Source organism: Grus americana, chromosome Z (genome assembly GCF_028858705.1).
Source record: "Grus americana isolate bGruAme1 chromosome Z, bGruAme1.mat, whole genome shotgun sequence".
In the NCBI taxonomy this organism is placed as follows: domain Eukaryota; kingdom Metazoa; phylum Chordata; class Aves; order Gruiformes; family Gruidae; genus Grus; species Grus americana.
This window is the reverse complement of record NC_072891.1, coordinates 38,936,276-38,961,739: the sequence shown is the minus strand read 5'-3', so window position 1 is coordinate 38,961,739 and position 25,464 is coordinate 38,936,276. Positions and strand designations below refer to the sequence as shown.

The following is a 25,464-nucleotide window of genomic DNA, read 5'->3' as shown; positions in this document are numbered from 1 at the left end:
CAGCAGAGATTTAGCAAAGGATTAGTCAATTGGAGAGTGTGCATTATCCGGCCAGGCTTAGAACCATGATTGTCTCTTCAATCATTTTCATTAGTGTCTTATTCAAAGATCGAATTATGTAACAATGACGTTTCTGGGGAATCTGGTAGGAGTTTTACTTTGGTTTCTCTCTCCTGCTAACTCGCCAAGCCTGGGAGAGGGAAAAAGTATTATTTTTATGCTTCAAACTCACAGCATGTTTTAAAAAGCAGCAGCTCAGATAAGTGATGAGACATGACTTCAGTTGCAGCATCTGCGTTTGGATGATAACTTAGCGTGGTGGAACTCTTGAGAGAGGCAGGATGCGGTACAAGAAATATATAACTATTTTAGAAGCAGCGATAGGTATTACTCCCCTTAACAAAAGGGAGCTGCTTCCTGAGGGTAGACATGCAAATCTGTGGCAACATCCAGGGTAAGTGTTAAAAAACTATCAGTGAGTAACTATGGGAAAACCTGGTCTCACTTTGAATTATGGAATACTAAAACTTGTTATCAGAAAAGAGGAGAGTAATTCATAAAACAGGTAAACTTTTTTTTTTTACAATCCAAATGGTATATCTTCTGCAGTTGTGGTTAAACTTTGTGGTTTCATTAGAGATTTCTGTGTACTTCTTGTCCTTGGCTAGTAGAATAAGTAGAAGGTGTTATTTCTAAATCAGGAGTTTGCTGGAGAACAGAAAGGATAAACAGGTGTAATACTCATGAGACTGAAAATGAAATGGTTGTTTTGTGTTCATTGCTCACTACTAACCTGATGTGTATGCATGTGTTCTCCCTCCCTCCCATTTAAAAATACACATATTTTAATTTTATCCATGAGAGAACTATCAGCTTCTAGAATTGGAAAAGAAAAACATTTTTCTCTGTGTATGCAACTTTCCTTCTCTGCTAGGAAGCAAGAGTTCATCTTCTTTAGGAATAATGTTTTCCCTAAAGGAAAGTTTTAGGTTTTAAAAGAGAAGCCAATTAAGGCTATTACCGTTGAAAATGTGAAACACTGAGCATTTTGGTCTTGTTAAAAACAATTCAGAGTGCTTTATTGTACCACACAACTCGAGTATCAGGCTTCAGAAAATTCTTTCTGTTCACAACTGTTTCCCTCAAAAACTTATGGTGTGTGTGTGAAAGGGGATTGTCATTCTTTCCCACCTGCCCCTAATGAGTAGCATTGATGGATGGGTGTATTCACAGCTCTTCTAGTCTCATATTTTAGTTAGGCATTAGAATGCTGTCACCTTGTTTCAGGCACTGCAGAGGAATGCAAAATGTGAGAGGCTTTTGTTCAAGAGTAATTAAGATGTTTCTACTGGTTTGGAATAGTTTTGTGTAAGCAACACTTCAGAGAAAAGCTTGGAGTAAAACTGTGGCTGTTTCGCTGTAACTGAACTCAGATTTATCCTTTAACTTTTCCAAAGGAACAGGTCCTCTAATGGTGATAGCAACAGTAAAGGCAACTGAAATACAGTGCACCGTATGATTTTTTTTTTTTTAAATTGTATCACCAAACCCACAAAAACTAGTCTAGAAAATACAGTGATGCCAACAGTTTCCAGCCTTTTATCAACGCAAGTACTCTTTAAGCTGCTCCTAAGTTTCTGGTACCATGTTAATGAGTGCTTGTAGGGCTTTTTGTTAAAAATCTGCCCAACAAAAGGGGTTCTCAGTACAATGTACTTGGACACAGGACAGTGGAGTGTCCTAGACAGATGCTTACATGATTGTTTCATGTAAGTTATCTACATGTTAATCTCTCTGAATTTTGCAGCCAGTCTTTACATGTTGATAAAACCATAAGTGATTGCTCTTGACACCTTGAAGAACTGTGTTGGAAAGTAATGGTACATTCTTGCATAATTCCTCTTTGTTTTCAAGTAGGTTTGTTTGGCCAAAGTCACAGCTTGAAACAAGCCATCTAAAAATGAAACTTGCTAACTGTAGCATGCATTATTTTTTGTTTTGTAGCTGGGACTGCTTGGCTTTTATCTACTACTGAGTGTTAGTCAGTATCAAAGTGCAAAAGACACTACCCCATTAACATTTGTTTTTATTTCCAGCATTCTTAATCGGGCATCTCCCTTATTTCAGGGAGAGGTTTAGTTAATGGGATCATTGCACACACTTAGAATTCCAAACTGGTTAAGATGTATTTGGATTATGTTTGGATTTGCCATTCCAACAGTTTCACAAAAGCAGAGAAGCTGTTGTTATTGGACTGTAATAGGGATCCCTTTTGTTTTCATTAAAACTTTCAGGGAACTAAAGGTTGGTAACCACCAATTGTGGCAAACTGAGTTGAAGAAAAAACCCTGTTCTTTTTGTAGCCGCAGACTTCTTACTCTATACAACTGGCATAAGCAAATTAATAACTCACTGTTCCACAGCCTTGAACAAAAAAGCTTATGTTTGTTCACAGTGCACAGTATAGCTCTTGCTGCTCTTTGGTGATCATGGAAGCTCCTATTAAGCACCTTTTTGTTCTGTGACTTGCTAAATCATGCCTTGATTTAAAACAGTAGTTTATTACTTTTAGAAAGATGCTTTTTTTCTGGAAGAATCATCAGAGAGGGGCAAGAACCTTCTAGTTTCACCATGCGATGTCTGGCAGATGCTTGTGCTTTTGATGTTTTTAAGAAGTTAATCTGAGACCAAATATATTTTTAAAATATCTTTAGAAGTTTTAAGTTTGATTTTTTTGAATCTGGGACATCATTATGATTGTGCTCAGGAAAAAGTGGGTGCCACACACGAGACACATCAATAAAATGTGGAGTAGACTTGTAGATAATTGGGGAAGTACTGCAGAATTCTTTCAGTATGTTTTTCTTATGGCTTTCCTGCTATCTAGAAATTACTAAGGGAGTATTAACCAGAATAAAAAAAATACATTGGAAAGAAAACAAACCAAACAAAAAACCCCAAACAAACCCAAACCTGTTACAAGTATGGATAAGATACTCTTCCAGGGAAGCATAGCTATATCCTTCTTTGAAGATGGAACACTTTGGAAATATGCTCTTTCAGATGAATTAAGATGATCATGATGCGTGTGGGTTTTCTTTTAAAAACAAAACCCAACCAACAAACACTAACAGCTGGCTTCTGATTCTATTTCTGTCAGAAGTTCCTCCTTCATCTTAGTTAAACCATTCATTTTCTTTTTTCCTACACAGGGTAATCAAGGGCCTAGGACAAAGGGTGTGGGAGAGGAGGAGCCCTTTGACAGGGAACATACTGCTGGTGTAGAAGAGGGGTACCTGAGGCCTGTTGAGCAGGGGAAGGAGTAGAAAATGACATTGGGAATTGTTTCTTTTCTGTCATTTGGGAACTGGAGTTAAGTTACCAATTGAAAACACTGAAGTGCATGTATCTCATTGTTTACTGAGGTTATGCTTAAGATACAATGCTCTTACTAGCTTAACTTTGTACAATCCTATGCAAGCTAAGCTATCGGACTAAGATTAAATGAAAACAGAGAGCCCAAACGCCTTGTGGAGATGAACAGTGCAACAAAGGGAATATAAGCATGCTTCCTGTCTATACCCTATTTAGTTTGCAAAAAGGCATTGTTGCTTTGTGTGCAGGCTTGAGTGGATGCCTGATGGGGGGACAGTGCTTGAACTGAAGTTTGCAATAGCGCTGCAAGTGTAAATATTGCCAAGTATCTCCTTTATTTAAGCACTGTTTCCACTTGATTGCCAGGGAAGCTAAAGCATGCCAAACTAACCAGCGAAATATATTTTATATCCCCTTTATCTCTAGGAGTTCAGCGTCCCAGGCTTCACAGTCACTCTTTTGTGATTATATGTGACTTAAATGAAACTTTGTTTTTCAGAGAGCAAACTACTGCACTGCCATCTCCTTGTGAGTGGGACTGGGAGCACAGCTGTACATCAAGCCCAAAGCGTCTCACAGCAAGTAAACAGAGACACTCAAAAATCGTCATTCCTCACAAGGTACTAGACAAACTGCATGTTTGAACTGGCCATCAGTTTAAAATGATGGATACTTGTCATGTGCTAGCTATAGTGTTCATTCTTTTAGCTATGATTTTAAAAGGTTTTAAGAAACTGTACTTAATAGAGCACTATGTTGTATTCAGAACTAGTTTGGATTCCTGAAGCAACTTAGAATGAGCACATGCACATTTGCTGAAAGCTTGATGAAGTACAGCAGGCCTCCAGAAGAAGCAAGACTTCTGCAATGAACTCAATATTCTGCTAAAGTTATGCAAATAATAATGCACAAGCCTGTACTAGTTCATCTCTTAGCTAAACATTGGTAAAGAATGGATTTAATCTATGGTGATGTCTTTAGCAAATATAAATATTTAGCATGGATTTGGGGATAAATAAATTACTTTAAGCATGGAGGGTAATATTAATGGGAATTGCTTAGTGACTCAGTAGAGTCCTGGGAAACAGAATAGCCACACAGAGGGAGAGTTGTTTTGCTGCATATTTTCTTATAGTACATCATTAAGGTAAATATAATCCTTCTGGCATCTTAACCTTGCTTTTGAAACCTTTTCTCAAGTGCTTCCAGAGAGAATATACAATGTGTCATTAGTTTTATGTGTTGATCAAACATGCTTGGCTTGTTTTTGTAAGTCATTAACAGATGACAATTTTAAGGGAGCAAAAGGTTTTTATGCTGGTGTGTTGCAAAATTGTAATTGACTCATCTTCCATTCTTGAGAGATGAATAGCCATTGCTGCTTTAGTAATTTACTTGGAAATGTGGATATCAGTTGTCCTGTCTTTATAATTTGTGATATACTGAACCAAAACTACTCATCTGTTAGCTTAATGTTCTGAGAGTGAGAGGAGAGGGTGCTAGTTAATAAGACTCTAAAGACATGACAGAAAAGTAAAGGAAAAAAAAAAAAGTTGTCATTATATAAAACAACAAATAAGCAAGCCCTGTTCACTTAGGGCACCGTATGATGGAAAATACAATACAAGAGTATCAGTGAAGTGTAGCTAGAGAGGAATGCCCCAGTTGAGGTTTCCAGCAGACTCTAGCATTTTCCTTAAACTAAAAACCTTCAAGGAGACGGTATAGTATGCAAACTTCACACCAGGGAATATGGATACTTGCAAGCTCAACTCTTAGTGAAAGAAGCTCCGGAACTATGTATCCACTAGAGAAAGGTGTCTTGGAAGCTGCATCCAGCCACCTTGCCTGTGGGCTCCCAGGAGCTGTGGAACTGGCAAGTGAATGATTGGGGTGGCTGTGTCCGTCTGCTTTCTTCCTGGTAATTGTTCTCACTATTCTCCCTTGAACTCTCACCAGCTCATTTCAATCCTGAAAAACAGCACCCAAAAGTGAGCATAGTACCCAGGCTGGGGCCTTGCTGTTTCTTAATGGGGCTGCAGAACTGCTTTGTTTCTTAATGAGCTCGTCAGCAGGAGGTTTGCCAGTATAAATAGGATGGGGAGAGGCAGAGCTTTGAAGCATAGTTTCGTGCTCTAAAGGACTAACTTGGCTGAAGAACTGCTGTCTGGAGCTTTGTTTTTTAAATTAACCTCTGTACTAGAAAAAAATTAACAAGAAAGTTTTGTGCGTGATACATCTTGTGCATTCTGCATATTCTTATGCTTGTTCTTAATAAGTATAATGATCTCCATGAGAATGGGATCTTTGTTTTCTTCACTGTCTTGTCTTAATTAATTTGAGCTGTAACAGTTGATTACCATGGTAAAATTTTTGATGTTGTAGGGCTTGAATTCTAGAGAGGGAAGGCAGATAAATTGCTAAAAGCAGAAAACTGTTTCACAGCCTTGCAAGGAGTAGTCAAGAAGCATGGAGAAGAGAGGAAGGAAATGAGAAGTAAGCAAAATGAATGTTCAAACAGAATGTGCTCAATGTGGTGCCTTCTGTTTAAAATGAACAAATTAGGGTTGGGGAAGAGATTTCCTTTCAAGTGTTGATAAACACTTTTGTATGGTGTTTGAGGAGAAAAACAGTATACACTTGTGTGGTTTGGATCTGTTTAAACTACTTTGTTATTTCATTCTTTAGAATAACAGTACTAGCTTTTGTAGCTTCTTAAGTTAATAGAGGTCCAAGTGCTTATGCCAAAGAAAATTGCTTCAATTTGCATAGTCTGTGGAGGAAGGGGGGGGGAGTGTTCAGGTGGAGTCACTGTTAAGTCCCTGTTTCACTCCAACAATAGGTCACACTATTTAATTTGCTTGCCTTACTGGTGTAATTTTTCAAGACACTGCAGTATAGTTTGAAACATTGCACAGATGAAAATTAAGAAATACAGTCTATTCTAAACACATTCTCCCCACTGTCATTTTTTTATTGATGATTATCAAACACTTCTGCATATTCTCATGCTGATATTTATCTACCCTGTGAAACGTGCTATACATCTGTATTTTCTAATTCACATATCCTTTGCAAAGACATAGTAACAAACAAAACAAGCAGTCTTCTGGATTTTAGCAGCATAAATCTGTGATGTGTGAGATCTAGTAGAACTGATGACTAATATTTCAAAACTGTTGAGAAAAATATAGCATATTAGTGTATTTCATACTGTATCTCTAGTGCTGTTCCTAGTTGTTCTGCGTATAACAGTGTTTGTCATAGTAATTTTTTCAGTATTATTTTTTGTGAACTTGAAATTGAGTCTAGAACAGTGGGCTTAGAGCAGTGCTGCTTCTTGCTCTAAATCATTATCTATGTGTCTTAAACTTTGTTGATTTGAAGTGTCTAGGTAAATCTGTATGTCTAGGTTTAAAAGAAAAAAATCCTTACCATGAGAACGTCAAACTAGGTGGCCATGTGAACTACAGAGGATTTTGTACTGTTGATTACCCCAGAGAAAGTATGTATGAAGTGTAGGATACTGTTTATGTTGGGCTCTGTGTTTCTTCCAGGGGCATCTGTGCTTTCTAAAATAACAGCCTTAGAATTGCTGCTTTGAAACTTGGAAAGTGTGTATAGCTGTGCATCCTTAGACTAGACCAGAGATAGCCAACCGGACTCTGCAAGCTGCATGCCAAAAATCGCTATGCTGCATAATCACAAGCTGTACTTTGGAAGCGGAGACAAGAGGCAGGATAATGAACATGTCATTCCGCTTTAAGCGGGCATTTGTTTCATGTAGTCACTCACGAATGATAGGCTAATTCAGGTGGAAGGGAACCTCAGGTTTCTAGCCCAACCTCTTGCCCAAAACAGGGTCAGCTGTGAGATCAGAACAGGTTCCTTGGGGCTTTACCCAGTCAGGGTTTGAAAACCTCTAAGGACAGAGATGGTAAAAGCTCTCTGTGCCCTGGGCCCATGGCTTGGTTGCCCTCATGGGAAAAAAAAATTTCTCCTTATATCTATTTGAACCTCTCATTTGAACTTTTGCCCATTGTCTCCTATCGTCCCACCACGCACCACTGTTAAGAACATCACTGCATCTTCTCAATCTCTTCCGTCAGCACCAATGGGCTGCCGTTAGGTGTCCCGAAGCCATCCTTCCTCCAGGTTGAACAAGCCCAGCTGCCACAGCCTTCTTTTGTAGGCCCAGTGCTTCAGCCCCCACCATCTTGGTGGCCCTCCATCAGATTCACTTCTACACATGGTAACAATTGCTGAGATAGTATCATGACTTCTCTTCTCCAGCACCCCCAAGACAGAGGTTAAGATTAATGTGCCATACGTGTGACTTAACCCCAGTGTAGAGCTGCATGTTTGAACCATACGTAGCTCCTGAGCAGTTCCAGAGTCAGAGGTCAGCTACCTACACATCCTCTAATCCTGAAGGTTGAATCTGTTAGGGCCCAGCTTACTATATAAAGAAGCGGACATAATTGGATTTATGAATCATTTAAGTAGGACTGGGCTGACTGATTTGTGTGATTTTGTAGGCTGATGACAAACAGCAGTCTAAAGAGATTGCCTGGAAGGGAAGAGGGAAAGGCTGTTTGGCAACATGGTATTTTTAGAAACTTCTGCAATGCCTTTCATCAGAGGATCGTGAACACTTGCTTAAAAACAAAATTGACATCTCTGTTCAGACAGTTCAACAACTGGGCTAGCAGCCTACACTTCCAGTATCTCTTGCTGAAATTGGTTCCCAGTTCTTTAAGGAGGTTGCCTGTTTGCCATGCTTTTTAGCAGCACTACTAAGTGTTGAACTTTGACATTTAAAAGAAAAAAACAAGAACTGATTGTCAGATGGGCCAGTTAAAAGGCTTGATGATGGGGAGGAGATGGACAGAGCCTGAATCACAACGTGGTAACCAATCTTGGTTGCTGCAGGCAAGTTGCTGAATAGCTTTACTTGGTTGTCAGGAGTAACTGTGAGAGGCAGCTGCTTGTTTTAAATTTGCATCCTGTAGTGTGAAATGGGTGTTCCTTCTGCTGATGCTGGAAGCAGCACAACTGCTTCATTCACAGTAGCATTAGATAATTTATGGAATATGTCCTAGGTTTCGCATGACTCAAGCTACAGCAAGTGATCTCTCTAAATTAGGGCTACGCAGACCACAGATTCAGTCTGATTGTAGGCAAACAATGTCTGCCTTGATTACTTAAACTGAAGATCTCAATGGGAAATGTGGTCACTGGAAGTTATTTGCCTGTTTCTTATAGAGTTAATACCAATTAATGTTTCCATGGAAATTAATTTTAAAATCTCTCCACACCTACATAACATTTCATGAAATCCCTTGCACATGATACTGCTTTGGACAGTTATTGCACATGCAGAATAGCTGGTCCTAAACACTGCAGATGACAAAGCTGCACATTTATAGTCCAATTTGTGTAATTTTGACGTGGCGTTGGTACCTAGCCTTTATTCTTCATGATGTAGTATCCCTTCCAGGACTGACTAGAAACATACCTGCACCTCTTGTTTCAAAAGGCGACAATAAGTGAGAAATGCATGCAGCCATGCCTCCAAACACTCTGAAGTGCACAGAGACCTGCATAGACAGACCATTTTGCTGAGTCTCCTGCTCCTCTTCTGCTTGTGCTGCTGTCCAGGGTCAGTTTTGGCTAGTTTGTAGGCATTCTGTGTAGTCACTTGTGATCCACAATGCAGAGTCTTGTGGCATTTAAGAGAAGATGAGTCAGGAAGAGAAGTTATATCTAATTACACACTTTAAGATGTGCTTCTTTGAACTGCGGTGTAGGGGTTTGATTTTGTTTTCCTTTGGCTTTCAAGGGAAGAGAATGGGGATGCTGTCCCCTCATGGAATAGCTGTTAGGTGAATCGCGTGCTTTGAGTACCTTTTCTCCCTTTGCCTGCCACAGGAGGCAGGAACCTGTGATGCCGAAGGAGTTCCTGCAGCTCTTGTCACTGGTTACACTGCTTTCTTGTATTGTTCCATCTTTTTGTTTAGGTGGCATCATCTTCCCCTTGTAAGGCCTCCCTGTGTATCCACTTTGGAAGGATAGCTCAGTTAAAGGGCAGAACAGAAAGTACTCAAGAAGGTCTGAAAGTCTGTTCTCTGTGGTTGAATTGCTGGATAAGTAACTTGAAAATTTTGATTACGTTGATAGTTACATCAGTCCGTGCCATTAGTATGGGCATCTGGGCACTTGGCCAAGCTCTAGTGTGAGCATGAGCGCTAGAGGTCACTTACTGCTCGCGTTTGCAAGCTTGTATGGGATGATTTATCTGCCTGTTGCGGCAGAGCAGCTGTTTGCTTTGAGAGAAGAAATAAAGCAGAAAAAGATATGTGTCCTCTTTACTCTTACAAGTAAGAAATTTTATGAGCAAACATGGGAAATATTTTGATATGCCCAAATGGATTGTTTTCCATCTGTTATTGCAGGAAACTGAATGGAGACAAACTGATAGGCCCTTTCCAGGTGATGACTCCTGGTAAGGGATTGAAAGCCAGCCTATTTTGCTTGCATAACTGTGGTCAGTTCCTGCACCTGTGTTGCTCGCACGTCAGGCTGGCTAAGTGTGTTTACCTTGGTTGCTGTTCTACAGCTCAGGGAAGTACAGCCTGATAATTGTTAGCCATAACACCACGTGACCTTGGTAAAATCACAGAATGTACTGGAAAGATGCTCTAGGCCAAGCCACAACTTTTGTCTGGAACAAGAAGTAATCCTCCTTGGCCTTGGATGGGATAGGTAGACCCTTACATTGCTCTGACTGGCAATCCCCGTGCTCCTCAATAGGCTGTGCCTAGTGAGAGAATCAAGTGCTAGCTCTTCGTCTTCTGCCAGAGCCTGTGGAGGAAGGCGGCTACAGGAGGCCGGTGCTCTACATCATGGTGTCATGAACACGTGTGATAAGAGACTGCAGTCACAGGGATCTAGTGGATCTCCTTTCCCTGACCCACCTTATGTCTGACAACTGCTGTCTTTGAAAAAGCATATTACCATCTGGCTGAAAACAGAAATTCATCTTGCAGCTAAATCTACATAGTCATATGCAGCAAAATCCTACCATATCCTATAAAAGTGAAAACCAGCTCATGTTATTTTCATCATGTCTTGTCATTTCAAGGAGGTAAATATTGGACAGTGGCTTTCTCTGCTGATGCTGTGGTGTAATAGCCTATGCTGATGTTGCAGCCAGTGATGGCTCTTTGGAAAGTTACTTCCAGATTGCAGAGCTGTGCAGAAGCACTCAGCAGTGTGGAGCGTGGCAGCTGTTTTGCCTTGCCCTGCTGTGTATCATGGAGAAATTCTTGGTGCCAGATGCTATTACAGAACCCCATGTGTGTGAGGAGCCTGGCCCCTGTGCTTCATTTTTCCAAGTGATCTTGACTTTGGTCGTATACTGGACTGCTAGTGTTGCAACAACAGTTGGATGGTATCACTCACTTGGAAAACTGAGCGGAAGGACCAGATGAAAGAAGAGCAAAGTTCATGCTTTGGCATTTTTCTGCTTTCTTCTCTCCAAATTTGAGGGTAGGCCATACAAAGTAACATGCTGTTTGCATTCTTTTTATAAAGCTTTGGCTTAAGAAAGCTCTTCCCTTACAGTTTGTCCTCATTCTTAATTTCTTCCTTCCAAGAGTTGATTCATATATTGACTCATCCACCCGAAATAATATAACTCCAGGAAGACAGTAGCACTGGGAAAGAAATCTTTATTTCTGAATACAAGTGTGGTTGAACTTCTGCCAGTCTTTTCCTCCATAGTGCTTTTAGTGACTAGTCATTTCTGCAAGCTCTTGAGAATAATGTTACCTCAAGAGCATGTTTTCTTAAAATATGTAATTACATCCTGAAAACCAAGCAATTCAGCTTCTGAATTAATAGCAGCAGTGTTGACTTTGAGATTGATGTTGAAGGGGCATTAGGTGATGGAAAGGAAATCCAACCAAGGCTGCGGACTTGGGGAAGCCATCAAGTGTGTGTGGGTGGGCTTTCAAATCAGCGTCCTCCTATAAACACACAAACAGAAAAGGTAGAAAGGACTGTTGCGATTCTGTCAGACACTATCCACAGCCCTATTTTGTCAGAAAGCCTCACATCAGAAACACTGCCTGGGCTTGGACCATGGGCCCCATCTCTCCCACTTACCCTGTGACAGGCGTCCGCTACTGGCTGCTGCCAAGGGCAAGAATACAAGAAATATTTTTGTAAACGGAGAATAACAATTCCTTTCTTCCCAGGGAGAATGAAAATGTTTCTTTGCCTCCCCGGGGCGTTTGCAGGCTTGATTGGCTGGCAGCGCAGGGCGGCCGGGCCCCGGCAGTACAAAGTCGCTCTGTGGCGGGCTCCTCAGTGCCAGCTTTGTCCCGGGCAGGCTCCGGCCGCCCCCGCCGCTCGGGCCTCCGGCGCAGCCCCTTCCTCGCGCCGCTCCCGCCAGCCGAAGCCTGACCGGTTTCCTCCGGCCCTCGGCGGACAGCGAGGCCGAGGCGGGGGTGAAGCATGCCCGAGTCTGGCAGATTTGACCGCTAGCGCCCAGGGCCACGGGCGGCAGCAGCCGGCGGCGCAGCAGGACCAGCGATGTTACTATGGGAGCAACGCAGGGCTCTGCTGGGAGCGAACCACGGGAGCCCGCAGGGGGGGCGGAGCAGGTCGGTAGCCTCCCCGTCGCCCACCGCGCTCTTCCTTCTGCCGGGTTCGTCTGCTGGCAACCCCCGCCCCGGGCGTGGTAGTGGCTCCGCGGGTGGGCCAGCTCCCGCCGCGGGGTGAGCGGTGGGTGCGTCTGTGGCAGCGTGAGGAGTGCGTGCGTGCGTGTAACGCTTATTTACCGGTGTTAACGGATATTTCAAACCCGCTTAACGTACCTGTGGTCGCGGTGACGCTGCCTCCGAGCCAGGCCGGGACTCCTTGCCCTTCAAGCAGAGAAGCCGCTCGTATCAGGGGGAGGACCCGGTTAATGCGAGCTTCGGGTTTGCTCCGTTCTTCCCCACCGCCCCCGGCTGGCCAGTGACACTGCTGGACCCGAAGGGCGCTGGAAATCCCGTGGGTTTTTTTCAGTTAAATCGGAGCGGGGAGCTTCAGGTCGGCAGGCAGGAGCAGAGGCGCGTTCAGCTCTCGGATGCGTGAACTTGCCTCTGTGTCATGCTAACCTGTTTCTTACATCTTAAATGCTGGAAGACAAAACATAATTTTATATTTTAAATACTGGTTGTGCTCAGGATGCAGGTCAGTGTTTCAACAGAAAATACCCCTGTTTCTGTTGAGAAACGAACTCCGAAGTTTGAAAAAGAAAATCCTCCCTCTCTGTGGCCTCTGCTTGCTTTTTTTTTTTTTAAGGACTGTTCAGTTTTTGTGGGAAAACGTGTTTTCCTTCACCTATTGCTGAACTGCAGTAATTAATACAGCTATGAAGCACCTAGGAGTAACAAGCAGCATCTGTCAGGACTGGAGAGGTGGTGTGGTGTGCATGCCAGTGTGCAGGAAACTTAATTTATCTGTAGTCATCTCCCCCACCCCTGCTAAAATGTGGATGGAAGCCATAATCAGAACTTACTGATGCCTCATAGTTTGTGTTGTGGCTTGTAGATTAATTAGTGCTGTAACTATCCTTTTTGTGTACAGAGTCTGTGTGTGTTGGCCTATATCCCATGTTGCACATGTTACGGGTATTTACTGGCCATAAGTGAGCTACCTACCAGTTGATGCTTTCTTTTATGCAGTTATTTCCAGTGTGATGTGGTTTTGGGTTGGGTGGTTTGGGTTTTTGCGTTTTGTTTGTTATGGGGTTGTGCAGGTGATCTGGGTACCTATCCTACTCTTACTCCACCCTTCTTGTTCTGTTATCTTCATCATCTCCTGTACTTGTCTGTCTCATCTCTTCTGAATTCATCTTGTAAGGTCTGTGACACAGACCCCATTGTATTTGACGCATCTGTTGCTGCAGTACATTTAGTAAAGTGTAATGATTTGCTGGATGTTCTGGTGAGAGAAACATAAATATCTACGACAATGTGTTGGTGACTTGCCTTGTAGGGGTCCCTTGGGGATGAGGTTTAAATGTGTTGACCTGAGATGGTTGGAAGGCCTGACCCTGCATGTGTGAGCTATAGTAGTTACAGAGCTTGTATTTACAGATGTACGCTTTAGATGTACACTTACATGACTACTGCTTAAATTCTTCATTTAAACAAAATCATAGTGAGTATGGAACGGTTCCTGATGGAAGAGACCTTGCAGTATATTTCAGCAAATAGTGTACTGGTAGACCGTGCTGTCAGTCTCCTCCCATTTGTCTCAAATAGCAATATTTTTTGGACCTGCTTTTATCAATATTGGCAGAATCCTTGCCCTTTTGAAGTTAATGACAACACTTCCATTGACTTAATAAAAAGTGTGCACTGTAAGGTCTCTACTGAGTGTATGGGGTTTCTTCAAACTGTTTTAGGGTCTGCCTTTTGTGTAAAGAAATAGGAATTAAATGGTTTGGATGCAGCTTCTTGTTGTTTCACAGCTGCGAGTTCATCCAGTATGGAAGTAGGTTGTGTTGGCTATGAATTCAGTGGCAGCTTCTCTGCCAGCAAAAAGGGAGCTTTGGCCGATTTTTTGAGTCAGTTGCCAAGGTGAGCAGCTCTGGTGCTGGCAGGATCCATGGCGGAGTATTCTGGCGGGGTGCACAGGGGGATTCCTGAACCGGGGGAACCTCTGGAGGAGCTGAGAGAGCTGCCAGGACCCCGCTGCTCACGCCACAGTGGCTGACGAGACCTGGGCAGGGCCAGCAGCAACGGCGGCCAAGCTCCCCACACATATAGAAGAAGCCCTTAGGGAGCACGAGCAAGCAGGAGCGCCACCAACAGGGTGGGCAAAGAGGGCGTGGCACGGCAGTTTGTGCAGGAAGGGCACTGTAGCTCTGCCGGCTCGACCAGGGAGCAATGGTATCCATGCGGCAGAAAGCCATGGCCTCTCTAAACTCTGTCCCCACCTCCACTGGCACAGCTTCCCAGACAGAGCTCCGGTGGGAAGATGCTGCCACCCAGGTGTCAGGCTGCAGGCTGTGCCCTACTCTTATGGCAGTACCAGACAGCAGTAGTGGGCGTGCCTGTGGGAATCTCTGCTCCACTTAGTGGCAGAGCTCCGCAAGGAGAAGGCCTATCAGGGACTGTGCGAGAGAGAGACTACTGGAGTCAGAGCCTACCTTCCCTGGGATAGACACAACAGGCAGACAGGACACATGGGACAGAGGATTCCCTGTCCTCTTTCTGCCTGGCTGAGCACAGTGATTTAAGGGATAGAGGGCAATAGTGACAAGTTCCTGCCTGGCGCAGCAGACGCGTCTGCCCCGTGACTACCCCACCTTCCCAGGTGCCCTTGCATAACAGGTACGAGGCTCTGCGAGTGGAACCGAACAATGACAATGGTTCATCTAGCTTGGAGATGTCGCCAAGGTTTAGTCTACGCCCTGCATCAAAACTACTTCTATAAAGAAAAAAGACAAGTTGTTGTAGGAGTCTGCCTTCTGAAGGGAACAGAAGACCCAATATGCAGACTGGACCCACTTCTTAGGGAAGTCTGCTGCCTCCCAGGGCCTGGGTTAAAGATCTGAAGAGAAAGCTTCCCAACCTAGTACAGCCTTCAGGTTACTCTCCATTATTGATTTTTCAGGTAGGCAGCGGGGTTTTTGATCATGGATCAGTCTACACAACACCAGGCAAGCTGGCGACAGGAGTACACCTGTCTCAAAGAGGGCGAAGGATCTTTGCACAGGACTTAACAGGGCTCACTGAAAGAGCTTTAAACTAAACGGTGGAAGGTCTCACCAAACCACTTTCCATCATTTATCAGCAATCCTGGCTAACTGGGGAGGTCCTAGTTGACTGGAGGTTAGCCAATGTGATGTCCGTCTACAAGAAGGACTAGAAGGGAGCTACAGGCCTGTCAGTCTGACCTCAGTGCTGGGTAACATCATGGATCAGATCATTTTGAGTGCCATCACACGGCACATACAAGAGAGCCAGGTGATCAGGCCCAGTCAGCACGGGTTTATGAAAGGCAGGTCCTGCTTGACTAGTGATCTCCTTCTATGACAAGATGACCCACTTAGTGGATGAGGGAAAGGCTGTCTATCTGGACTTTAATAAAGCCTTTGACACAGTTTGCCACAGCATTCTCCTAGAGAAACTGGCTGCTCATGGCTTGGACCAGTGTACTCTTTGGTGGGTAAAAAACTGGCTGGATGGCTGGGCCCAAAGAGTTGTGGTGAATGGAGTTACATCCAGTTGGCGGCCAGTCAGAAGTGGTGTTCCCCAGGGCTCAGTCAGTACTGGGGTCAGTTCTCTTTAATATCTTTATCAATGATCTGGATGAGGGGATTGAGTGCCCTCTCAGTAAGTTTGCAGACAACATCAAATTGAGTGGGAGGAAGGGTAGGAAGGCTGTGCAGAGGGATCTGAACAGGCTGGATTGATGGGCCAAAGCCAATTGTATGAGGTTCAGCAATGCTCAGTGCCAGGTCCTGCACTTGGGTCACAACAACCCCATGCAACGCTACAGGCCTGGGGAAGAGAGGCTAGAAAACTGGTGGAAAAGGACCTGGGGATGCTGGTTAACAGTTGGCTGAACATGAGCCAGCAGTGTGCCCAGGTGGCCAAGAAGGCCAATAGCAGAAGTAGTATCAGAAATAGTGTGGCCAGCAGGAGTAGGGAAGTGATTGTCCCCCTGTACTCGGCACTGGTGAGGCCAAACCTCGAATTCTGTGTTCAGTTTTGGGCCCCTCACTGCAAGAAAGATATTGAGGTGCTGGAGCATGTCCAAAGAGCAACGAAGCTAGTGCACAAGTTGTATGAGGAGCGGCTGAGGGAACTGGGGTTGTTTAGCCTGGAGAAAAGGAGGCTGAGGAGAGACCTTACTGCTCGCTAGAACTACCTGACAGGAGGTTGTAGCTAGGTGGGTGTTGGTCATCATCTCCCAAGTAAAAAGTGATAGAATGAGAGGAAACGTTCTCAAGTTGAGCCAGGAGAGGTTTAGATTGGATATTCAGAAAAATTTCTTCAAGGAAAGAGTTGTCAATCATTGGAACAGGCTGCCCAGGGAAGTGGTTGAGTTACCATCCCTGGAGGTATTTAAAAGACGTGTAGATGTGGCAGTTAGGGGCATGGTTTAGTGGTGGACTTGGCAGTGTTAGGTTAGTGGTTGGACTTGATGATCTTAAAGGTCTTTTCCAACCTAAATGATTCTATGATTCTATGATCTTTTCTCCTGCCTATTTTTTGAGACTGTGGGAAAGCTCATGTTTCTTACACATACTGAACTTGAGTAGGGAGAAATTGTCCGTGTGGCTCCTGCAATGGTTATAATTCCTTATATTACTATTATTAATAAGGCCACAATTCTGTTTCTTTTGTAAATAAAAGTTTGTTCATTATTTTGTAGAAAAAGACAGAAAAATAATCTGGAGACATGCTACAGCTATGATTTCTAGTTTCCTCTTTATTTTTCTTAATGAAGCTATACAAACAATATAAAATTGAGAACTGTACAAGGAATTTTATTTTTTACACCTTGTGATTTTTTTAAGACACATGAGGGTTCAACTGGCATTGGAAACATTTTTGGAGTCCTTTGTGTAATTAGTGGAAAGTTCCAGTGTTTTCTTAGGAAGCTGACATCAATGATGCTGTAGGAATCTCTTTTTCAAGTGACCTGAACTGTATATGATTTATGAGCCAGATAGTATATTGTAATTCATGACTGTGTTAAAATTGCAAATGAACTTAAAATCACTTTGTATTTCAAGACCATATTTGATATGTATTTCTTACCATCAAAATTAAGAACTTGCCAAGATTTTTGTGTGATCCATGCTGATAAGAGAGACATGTACTGCAAATTCCAGCCTTAAGGCAGAATTTGTTCCTGAATGCATCTTAGCTGGAATGTACAGTGGAAGCAAATATATACATGCAATTATTCTTGATGCTATGTAAGAATAAAGCAACATCTAACTTACTAAACAGCAGGTGAGATGCCTTCATGAACCCTCCAGGCATGTCTATCTAGTAACTTAAAAATACAGACAAAAATGCTCCTCTAAGGCCTACAGTGATAGCAGTTAACTAAGCAGGCACATGATTGTCAGCAGCTTTCCGGGTATTTGTGCCTTGTGTTGTGCCCTATTAAATAATCAGAGAGCAATATCTTTTTACATATTCTGCTGCCTGAGTCTGTAGATCTGATAAACAATACTGCATTAGTGTTTCACAACTGAATTTTGGATAAATGATTCTTGTTAAAAAACCACAATATAAAAAAAGAAAAAATGTTACAAAAAACCAGCTGTGATCTAACAGCTTCCTTATACAGTTAGAAGAAATTATACACCTAGCCATTATTTATTTATCTATTACTTAATAATGTATGTACTCAGCCTGCCATATCTTTCCCTTGCACATGTATGCCTATTCTGTGATGGGAAAGCATTTTGTTCACTCACCTCTTACGATTCTTAGTAAGAGCTTTTTGGAGAGAATGTAGGATGTCCAGCTAGATTGTCATTCCAGGCTCCACAAACAAAGCTGTGAGAGGCAAATTATTGGCCTTTGACTGAACTGAGCAGCTTGCTGCCAGGGTCAGCACTTGGCACTGATTGCTCTTCTTTCTGTGTTCCAGCACTGCAAAAATCTGCTGGATAATGTGGGTTTCTTCCAGTGGCCAGGGCTGTGGATTCTTCAATCAGTGTTTCAGAAGCTTTTTGAAGAGTTACAGAACAGGATGAAAAACAATTTACATTTTTGATTACTTTGTTTTCCTAAGTAGTTTTTATTCCAGAGATAGAAAGTCAGTAGTTTTGGTTATTCTATTCATAGAGTTGATACTTCTTTTTTTTTTTAAAGCAATTGAAGTGACAGTAACATAGCGTGTGTGTGTGCTCCTTAGATGAGGCCATCAGAAGTCCTGTTTCTGTGTAGAATGGTACTTGCATTGTTTTGTCTGTGGACTACATAATGATTACGGTTTGGCTGCAAATTTTTATTTTCTAAGACTTAAAGTTTCCTGAAAGTCTTGAAGTTTAGTGTCAAAGTAGGGATGTTGTTCCTGACTCAGTAATTTGGCAGAAACTCCCTTTCAGTTGCTGACAGTTGACAAATACTTGTATGTGCATTACCTTGTATGTGTATGATGTGATAAAGTACATCAGGTTGCAAAAATCCTGGGGTCAGACTTTTAAAGACATAGTGTTGATTATAGATGGATGCCTGCTGGCATCTCCAATAGCTGCTATGCACTCAGTTCCACTTTGGCAATTGTGCTTCCCTAGCTATTTCTGCGTTAATAGTTTAAAGATGGGTTAAGATGAGGGAAGAAGGTGGGGAGATCTTCAGTCATGCTTCAGACACATTTGTCAAGCTATTGGTAAAATGTGAAAAGCCCCTTACCAGAGTATTGTTGGTACATCAGTCTTTGCTGTCCCTTTGGTCTATGTGAAATACTTAGAATCTAGTCTGACATGGGGATGCCTTGAGTATCTTTTGTAGTTTTCTCTTCGACTTTTTGTTTGACAGGTTATTACCTGCCACCTTATTTTTAACATTGCTATGGTGTTAAACTACAGATTTTCATTCATTAAATTTCATCCGTTAACTTCTCTGCCTGTTGTAATAATCTGACTTAATTTTCCATTCTTTTCCAAGCTTTCTTTTCCTGTTTTACCTTGTAGAAGCCAGTAGATACGTTCCTAATGTCTTCTGCAGCAACAAGGATGGACTAAAACTCTTGGATCACAATGATTTGAAAAGAGATTAAATTTTTCTCACCTTTCTGTAAGGCTTGTTTGTCTATAGGGCAGGTACGTAACTTCTTTTTCTTTCTGATGCGGAAAAAAGTAGAGCACTTTGTCATGGTTTGCTTCTGCTTTGTGTGTCAGAAGGTCCTTGAAGTGTATAATGCTCTTTTATGTGGCTCAGACCACAAGAAGAAAACTTTCTGTTCCCAATCTCAGTTGAGAGTGAACTTGCAGTTGCAACCAAAGTGAGCTTACCACTAAAGTGGTAACTTAATGGAAGCATTTTTAAACCTTAGTCATTCTGAGATGTTTAATTTCCTTTTAGACACATATGCAAAAGGGTTCTCTTGTTTTTCTTTCCCAGTTCTTTTCAAAGCCTCATGTGGTTTGTGAAAGTGACTAATAGTCCTTTCCTTGCAAAAGGAGGAATAAAATTAGTTCTGTCACTCCCTGATCATCTTCTGGTCAGTTTATTCTTTGTGTACTTCAGTTTGCAGTTCAGTGGAAATGGTACTGTTTCATATGGATGTGACAGTTTGGTTTCATTTAATGGTTGGAGCGAAGCCTGAAGTTCCTTACATTGATGTTACATGCATGTGAAGTATTGACTTGGTAGGAAGATTGCATCAAGGGTTCTAATTTCAAATTGTTCTGCTGACATCCTTTCAAGTGCAGCAAGAATGGCTGCAGATAAACTTGGATTAGCGCTTTGGGAATGAGTCAGCCAATTGAAAGTTACTATCTTAATACTAAAGAAAAGGGAAGCAGAAGAGGAGGCTGACAGTGCACAAGAAGCTGTGAAGGAACATGGCCAGGACAGCTGACCCAAACTGGCCAAAGGGATATTCCATACCGTATGATGTCATGCTCCGTATACAATTTGGGAGAAGCTGACTAGGGGCACGACTACAGCTCGGGAATTAGCTGGGCATCAGTCAGCGGTTGGTGAGCAATTGTCACATCACTTGTTTTGTATATTTTTTTTTTATCATCATGAATCATCCTCATCCTTTTCTGTCCTATTAAACTGTCTTTATCTCAGCCCACAAGTTTTACATTTCCCCCCCCTTCCCCTGATTCTCTCCCCCATTCCACTGAGGGGGGGTGGCGGGAGCAGTGACTAAACAGCTGTGGCTGTTTTAGCTGCCTGCTGGGTGAAACCACAACAACATCCAACCTTGCAAAAGGATTGAGGAGAAGGAATGTAAAATACTTTAATTTTACTGCTCTCATCTGCTCTTCTGTTGTCTTCTTACCTCAAAGTGTTTTATTAGTGTCATCAGGCACGTGGTGAGTTTCAGTGTAACAACTTTATAGTGGGTAATAGGTTGATGATGATGCTCTCCCAGAAAACTTCAGAGCTGTGGGGAGCATATACAGTTAGTTTTATTGATTGAAAAAGCAATTATAGTCCTTTGGAGGCCCTGAGGAGGAAACTGCTATGAGCAAAGGGGTTTTGAATGTGTTCTACAGAAGCAGGTGCAGCTGGCTTAATCCACTATTTCATGGTAATTGAGATGTTGGGAGGGGCTTGGTGATTTTTTTTTTTATTTGTTTGCTTGTTTCCTCTTCTTCCAAATGTACTGGAAGGAGTATCAGTACGACATACAGACCTAAACCCTTCAAATGCAATCCTAAGATTTGCATTTACATCCATGCATCCCACTGTGTGGATAACAGAGAAATTACTGAACTCCCTTTTGCAACAGATTTTGCTTTTGTTTTAGACAAGACATGTTAAATTTTAGGGGTGAACTTCAGCAATGCTTTGCAGGCTGTTGAGACATCTTGAAAGAGGGAGAGGTGAGTTGCTTAAAACCTTGAATGCAGGAGTATGGTAGTAGAAGGAAAGGAGTGTGGAGAGGTATGACTAGCATGACTAGAAAACAGCTAAGAATTGGGTAATAAATCAAGCTGTTTTGGCATGTATCTGAATGATGCTGAACATATGACTTCAAGCTCAAAATGGCTTAATTTTATAGAGATTTGATAACTTTTGAATTGTCAATTTTTAAACTTGTTTTTTAACAGAAATTTGAATTAGGTTCTTACTTTTATGGATGTTTAAATGCTTTAAAGCTTTTATTTATCTACCTTGTGTGTCAGTGACCTTCTGTTTGACATTTGTTTTGTGAGGTTTGTGATACCGCATTGATAGTTGTATGAAATGCATTGTATTGTGTGAATTTTGTTGGGTTTTAGTCTTGGATGTGGTCAAATGTACCATTACAATTTATGCATTATACAGAACCGTATTCACATTTATTTCTGTTAGCCAAGAAAAGAAAGCTAATGTGACAGTAAGTAATCTGACTGCCACAGGAATGCTCAAACAAAAGTAAAATGCTTCCAAGAATACAGCATATCGTTCTTCATAGAGTTAGAATGAAGGATATTAGAAACCTTAACCGGGAAAGAAAATCTCGTTTAGTTTGGAACTAAGCACGGAAGCTAACAATTGTACCATTGTTTGAATTGTCTTGCGTTATGACTGGGTGATTAAATATAAATGCTGGCCTGATTGGATTGTATTCTAGCAATGAATTGGCCTTTTAAAAAGCAGTTACAGGAAGCAGTAGACAGGTACCTAGCTTGTTTTTCTCAGATTCGGGAGTTATAGTTGTTGAATAACAAAGTTTATGCAATCAGAGTCTGTAAGGACCATGGAATAGCAGAAATGCAGTTTCTCACTAGTAGTCACTTAATGCTAGAGTTGGGAACTTCTGCTGCTTGTTTTGCTATTTGAATTAAGGGTGCAGGAAGCTGAAGCATTCAAAAACAGTAGCAGTAGAAGGCAACTGAAGTTGAATAAAATTGTAATCAGTGCTTTGGACCATGTAATGCACATGGTGCTTTGGGTTTTATTTTCAATTTTTTATTTTAAGGTGCTACAAAAGAAAGCTATGCTTTGGCTGCAGACAATAACTGATTCTGAAATGAGACACTTAAGCAATGGTGGCTGCACTTAACATTTTTCACAGTAAACTTAAGGGATGTTTTTATTAGTTTATCTAGCATAATGAAATTGATTATGCACATCTAGTGAGTTAAATTTACCTGCCCATCAAGTCCTGATACTGCAAGTACATGAGAACAAACTTTTTTTTTCACAATGCCAAGCAAATGCGGTCATCTTGAACTTAGCTTATGAATAAACTGCTTGAGTACTTTGATTTTCAGACTGCATTTGCGTGGGCATCTTAAGTAGCAGAAGGTACAGAAACAGTGTGACTGGAATGAAATATGTTAGTTTTTACAGTTAAAGTGAATGAGGGTGGTTAAGTCAGAGTGAGCCTTTAAAGCTGGTGTTGGTTAGGTGAACTGAAAGTTTAGTGTCCCTTCAGTAGTGTTACCTTCTTGTAGTGTATACAAAAAACTTATCAGCACCTTAGTCTGTGTGACAAGATGAAAATCTAGGAAAACTGCTTTGAAAATGAAACAGCAAATAAACTCTTCACTTTCCAGTGTGTGTATACATAAAGCTATATACACAAGTGTCATTGATGTGTTCAGCTGATCAGCCTTTTACCTAGATTAATTTTGATCTTCGACAGAAATTGCCTGGCTTCCAGGTTTTTATCTCCTGAAGCCTTGCTGTGTGAAAAAGAGGTGGTGGGGAAATCTCCTCCATTGCAAGATTGGGCACCTGTAGTTCCCCAAGAGGTGAGGTTTGCTCTTTTCTTTGAAACCCCTTCAACAACGATGGGAGAGTAAATCAGCAATTTCAAGGCTTCTGTGCTGGACATGTGCTGCACATCCCAGAAAACCTGGAGAAAAACAGATTTCCTCTGTGAAGCAATGTGTGAAAAGGAAGAAAATTTTGATGAACAAAATGTTAGTTCCCAGAGTGTTATTCCTCAAGAGGCAGAAATTGTTTTCTAAAAATGAAAATAATTTAAATCTTTGCTGCTTTTTTGGGGGGGTGGGGGGGAGAGGGAGGAGAGAGAATGGGATTTATTTTCTTCTCAAAAATGGCAATTTTGTATTTCAATTGAAGCTGTTCTCTCACAAATTTTGAACAATTGGTTGCTTCCTGCTGGGGGAAGCACTGGAACAATTGCAACAGCATTTCACCAGGGTAATGACAGAACTGTTGTTGGGCAAAAGACAGCGAAGGGAACTTGCTCCTCAAAGAGAACTAAGCTTTATTTTAATAAGTTTTAGGTTTTCAGTAGGTAAGACCTGTGTATCTTGCAGCAGTGTTTTGAATACAATGAGTTTCTTTTTTTCTCCCCATCTTGAATAGGCTTTTGTTTAGTTTGTAATGGGATATTGTACTGGTTTTTGATGATGCATATGTATGCATCTAAGCTCAGCAGAATTCAGTGGTAACAAGTGTAAACTACTCCACTTATGTCTTCTACCCCATCCCAGAAAAGTTTAGAAGTTTTGCATGTACATTTTTAATTTGTATAGCATGGGAAGGTTGTAAATTTATGTTGAGTTTCATGTTCTGAGTTTATTACACTCTGCTGGTTAAATACTGCTTTTTGCCCTTCTCACTATTCTTCTCTCCCCGCCCTTGATAATGGTAAATGAGGACCTGCTTCTACAGCATAACATCAAAGCAGTTCAGGTGGCTGTTTTTGCACTTACCTCCTTCCAATAGAGAGGGAACAGTCAGTTGTTAAGAAGGTAGTTGTTCAATAAGCATCATACTTTTAGAAAGGCACTACACAATCCTAAGTAATTTCTGGGTACTGAACTGAAATGATTAACTATTGTTCCTACTGGCAGAGATCACGGGTACTGTGAAATACAGGTGAATGAATTTTAGAAAATTCCAGTGTGTGTGCGTTGCTTGACTTTTTCTGGTGTAATGAGAAATTATGCCTCCCTGTCAGCAAAATCAGGACCTCATGGTACTTCTTGAAAGTGTAAACTTTTTATGTTCAGGTTAAAAGTAACCTGGAAGTAAAAGCTTCACTCCAAAAGTGTAACTATAATTCTCCTTTTTATTGTTAGTGCTAAAATGTAGCATTTCTAACTTTTGGTGCAACTGTCATGTAGTATTGGATCAAAATCTTGTTTAGAATTTTTCAGCTACCCATTTCCATGGTGTCTTAGTGTGACTGATGCATAATATGCATAGTTTTTCTTTGGAGTACCAGATGTTTCTCTCTTTTCAGAACATAAAACTGCTTGGGGAATATGTTTATTCCCTTTGTATAAACAGTACAATTAATTCTTGAAATAATTGTGGTGGAAAAGCACTTAAACTTCATAAAGTTGGAATTTAAAAACAAACAAAAAACAACCAACAGTCTGATGATAGGATTTGTACTTGAGATTAAAGAAGCAAAACAAAAAACACCTAACACCATGTTTTAACATCACATTCCCTGTCATTTTTAGTCCAAGAAGAAAGTTTTGAAATAGGATTTTGGCATAACAAGATGTTAGGCCTTTCTCAGAATTTTTTAACTTACACAAACTATATTTATGAAAATCACTCAAATGCCATCCTGTTTGTGACATAAATAAAGATATTGCGTAATATTGAGTTCTTGAGAGCAATAATACCGTGCTGTGTGCCAAAGCAGTACCCTGAAGTTGTATTTCTAAAACTCAAAATAAATGCCATATGTAACATCTTTTCATGGGGCAGGGAAGCTGTGTGTGCATCAGTTGCAGCATCACTGCACCACCTAGTGTCTCTCTGGGTTAGTTGTGAGTTGTACACCTTGAATCTCGTCTCTTGAGTTTTGCTGGCTTGCATGGGTTGTCTGCATTGTACAAAAATAATTTGTCAAAAACTTGGCTGGTTTGTTCTGGAATATGAGGTTTCCTACCTATTTTCCTGGTCTGCTCTAAACTTCTAAGTGCCCTGCAAATTCAGTAGGAGATGGAAATGCAACTCCTGGTGCTTGTATGCCTTTTTAATATACAGCATGAGGGGGAAAAAGAAGCAGGCTTTCTTCCTATTCATCTGTGCTACAGTGGCAGATATATTTAGTGTGTGTGTATATATATGTATATAAAAATATCTTTTTATTATTATATCTTAATTATATGTCAGATTATAGCCTAGTGTTACACTAATACCTGTAAAGCCTTCATAAAGGTTTCTTCTACAATATGGGCAGACAAGATAGCCATTAACAGGCTGTATATCAGGATATGTTAGGGTAAAGTATATGGACAAGTATAGTAATCTGTTGTTTTATCAAACATGGCTTAAAAAGCAGGAGAGAATATATTTTCTCATTGTCTTAAGTACCCTCAAAGCCATTCAGGAACTTTCATTTTGCTGTCTTTGCCATTAAAAGGTTTTTTCTGTGTTGCTTTTATTTCCG

General features: G+C 41.4%; 1 protein-coding gene across 6 annotated transcripts in view; it reads left to right on the top strand.

Moving 5' to 3' along the window:
* TJP2 (tight junction protein 2) overlaps positions 1–25,464 on the top strand; it is a 69,418-nt gene that overhangs the window by 9,365 nt on the left and 34,589 nt on the right. For 3 of the 6 annotated variants that reach the window (XM_054810835.1, XM_054810834.1, XM_054810833.1), the window contains one exon: positions 3,875–3,995. The exons of 2 other annotated variants lie outside the window; for them this stretch is intronic. Coding sequence is in view for 1 of the 4 variants with exons in the window: in XM_054810832.1 (XP_054666807.1) it covers positions 11,982–12,044 (63 nt within the window). In the remaining 3 variants the exon portion in view is untranslated. Of the gene's footprint in view, positions 1–3,874; positions 3,996–11,755; positions 12,045–25,464 lie in introns of those variants that run through there. One more of the 6 variants, XM_054810832.1, reaches the window with a different exon arrangement.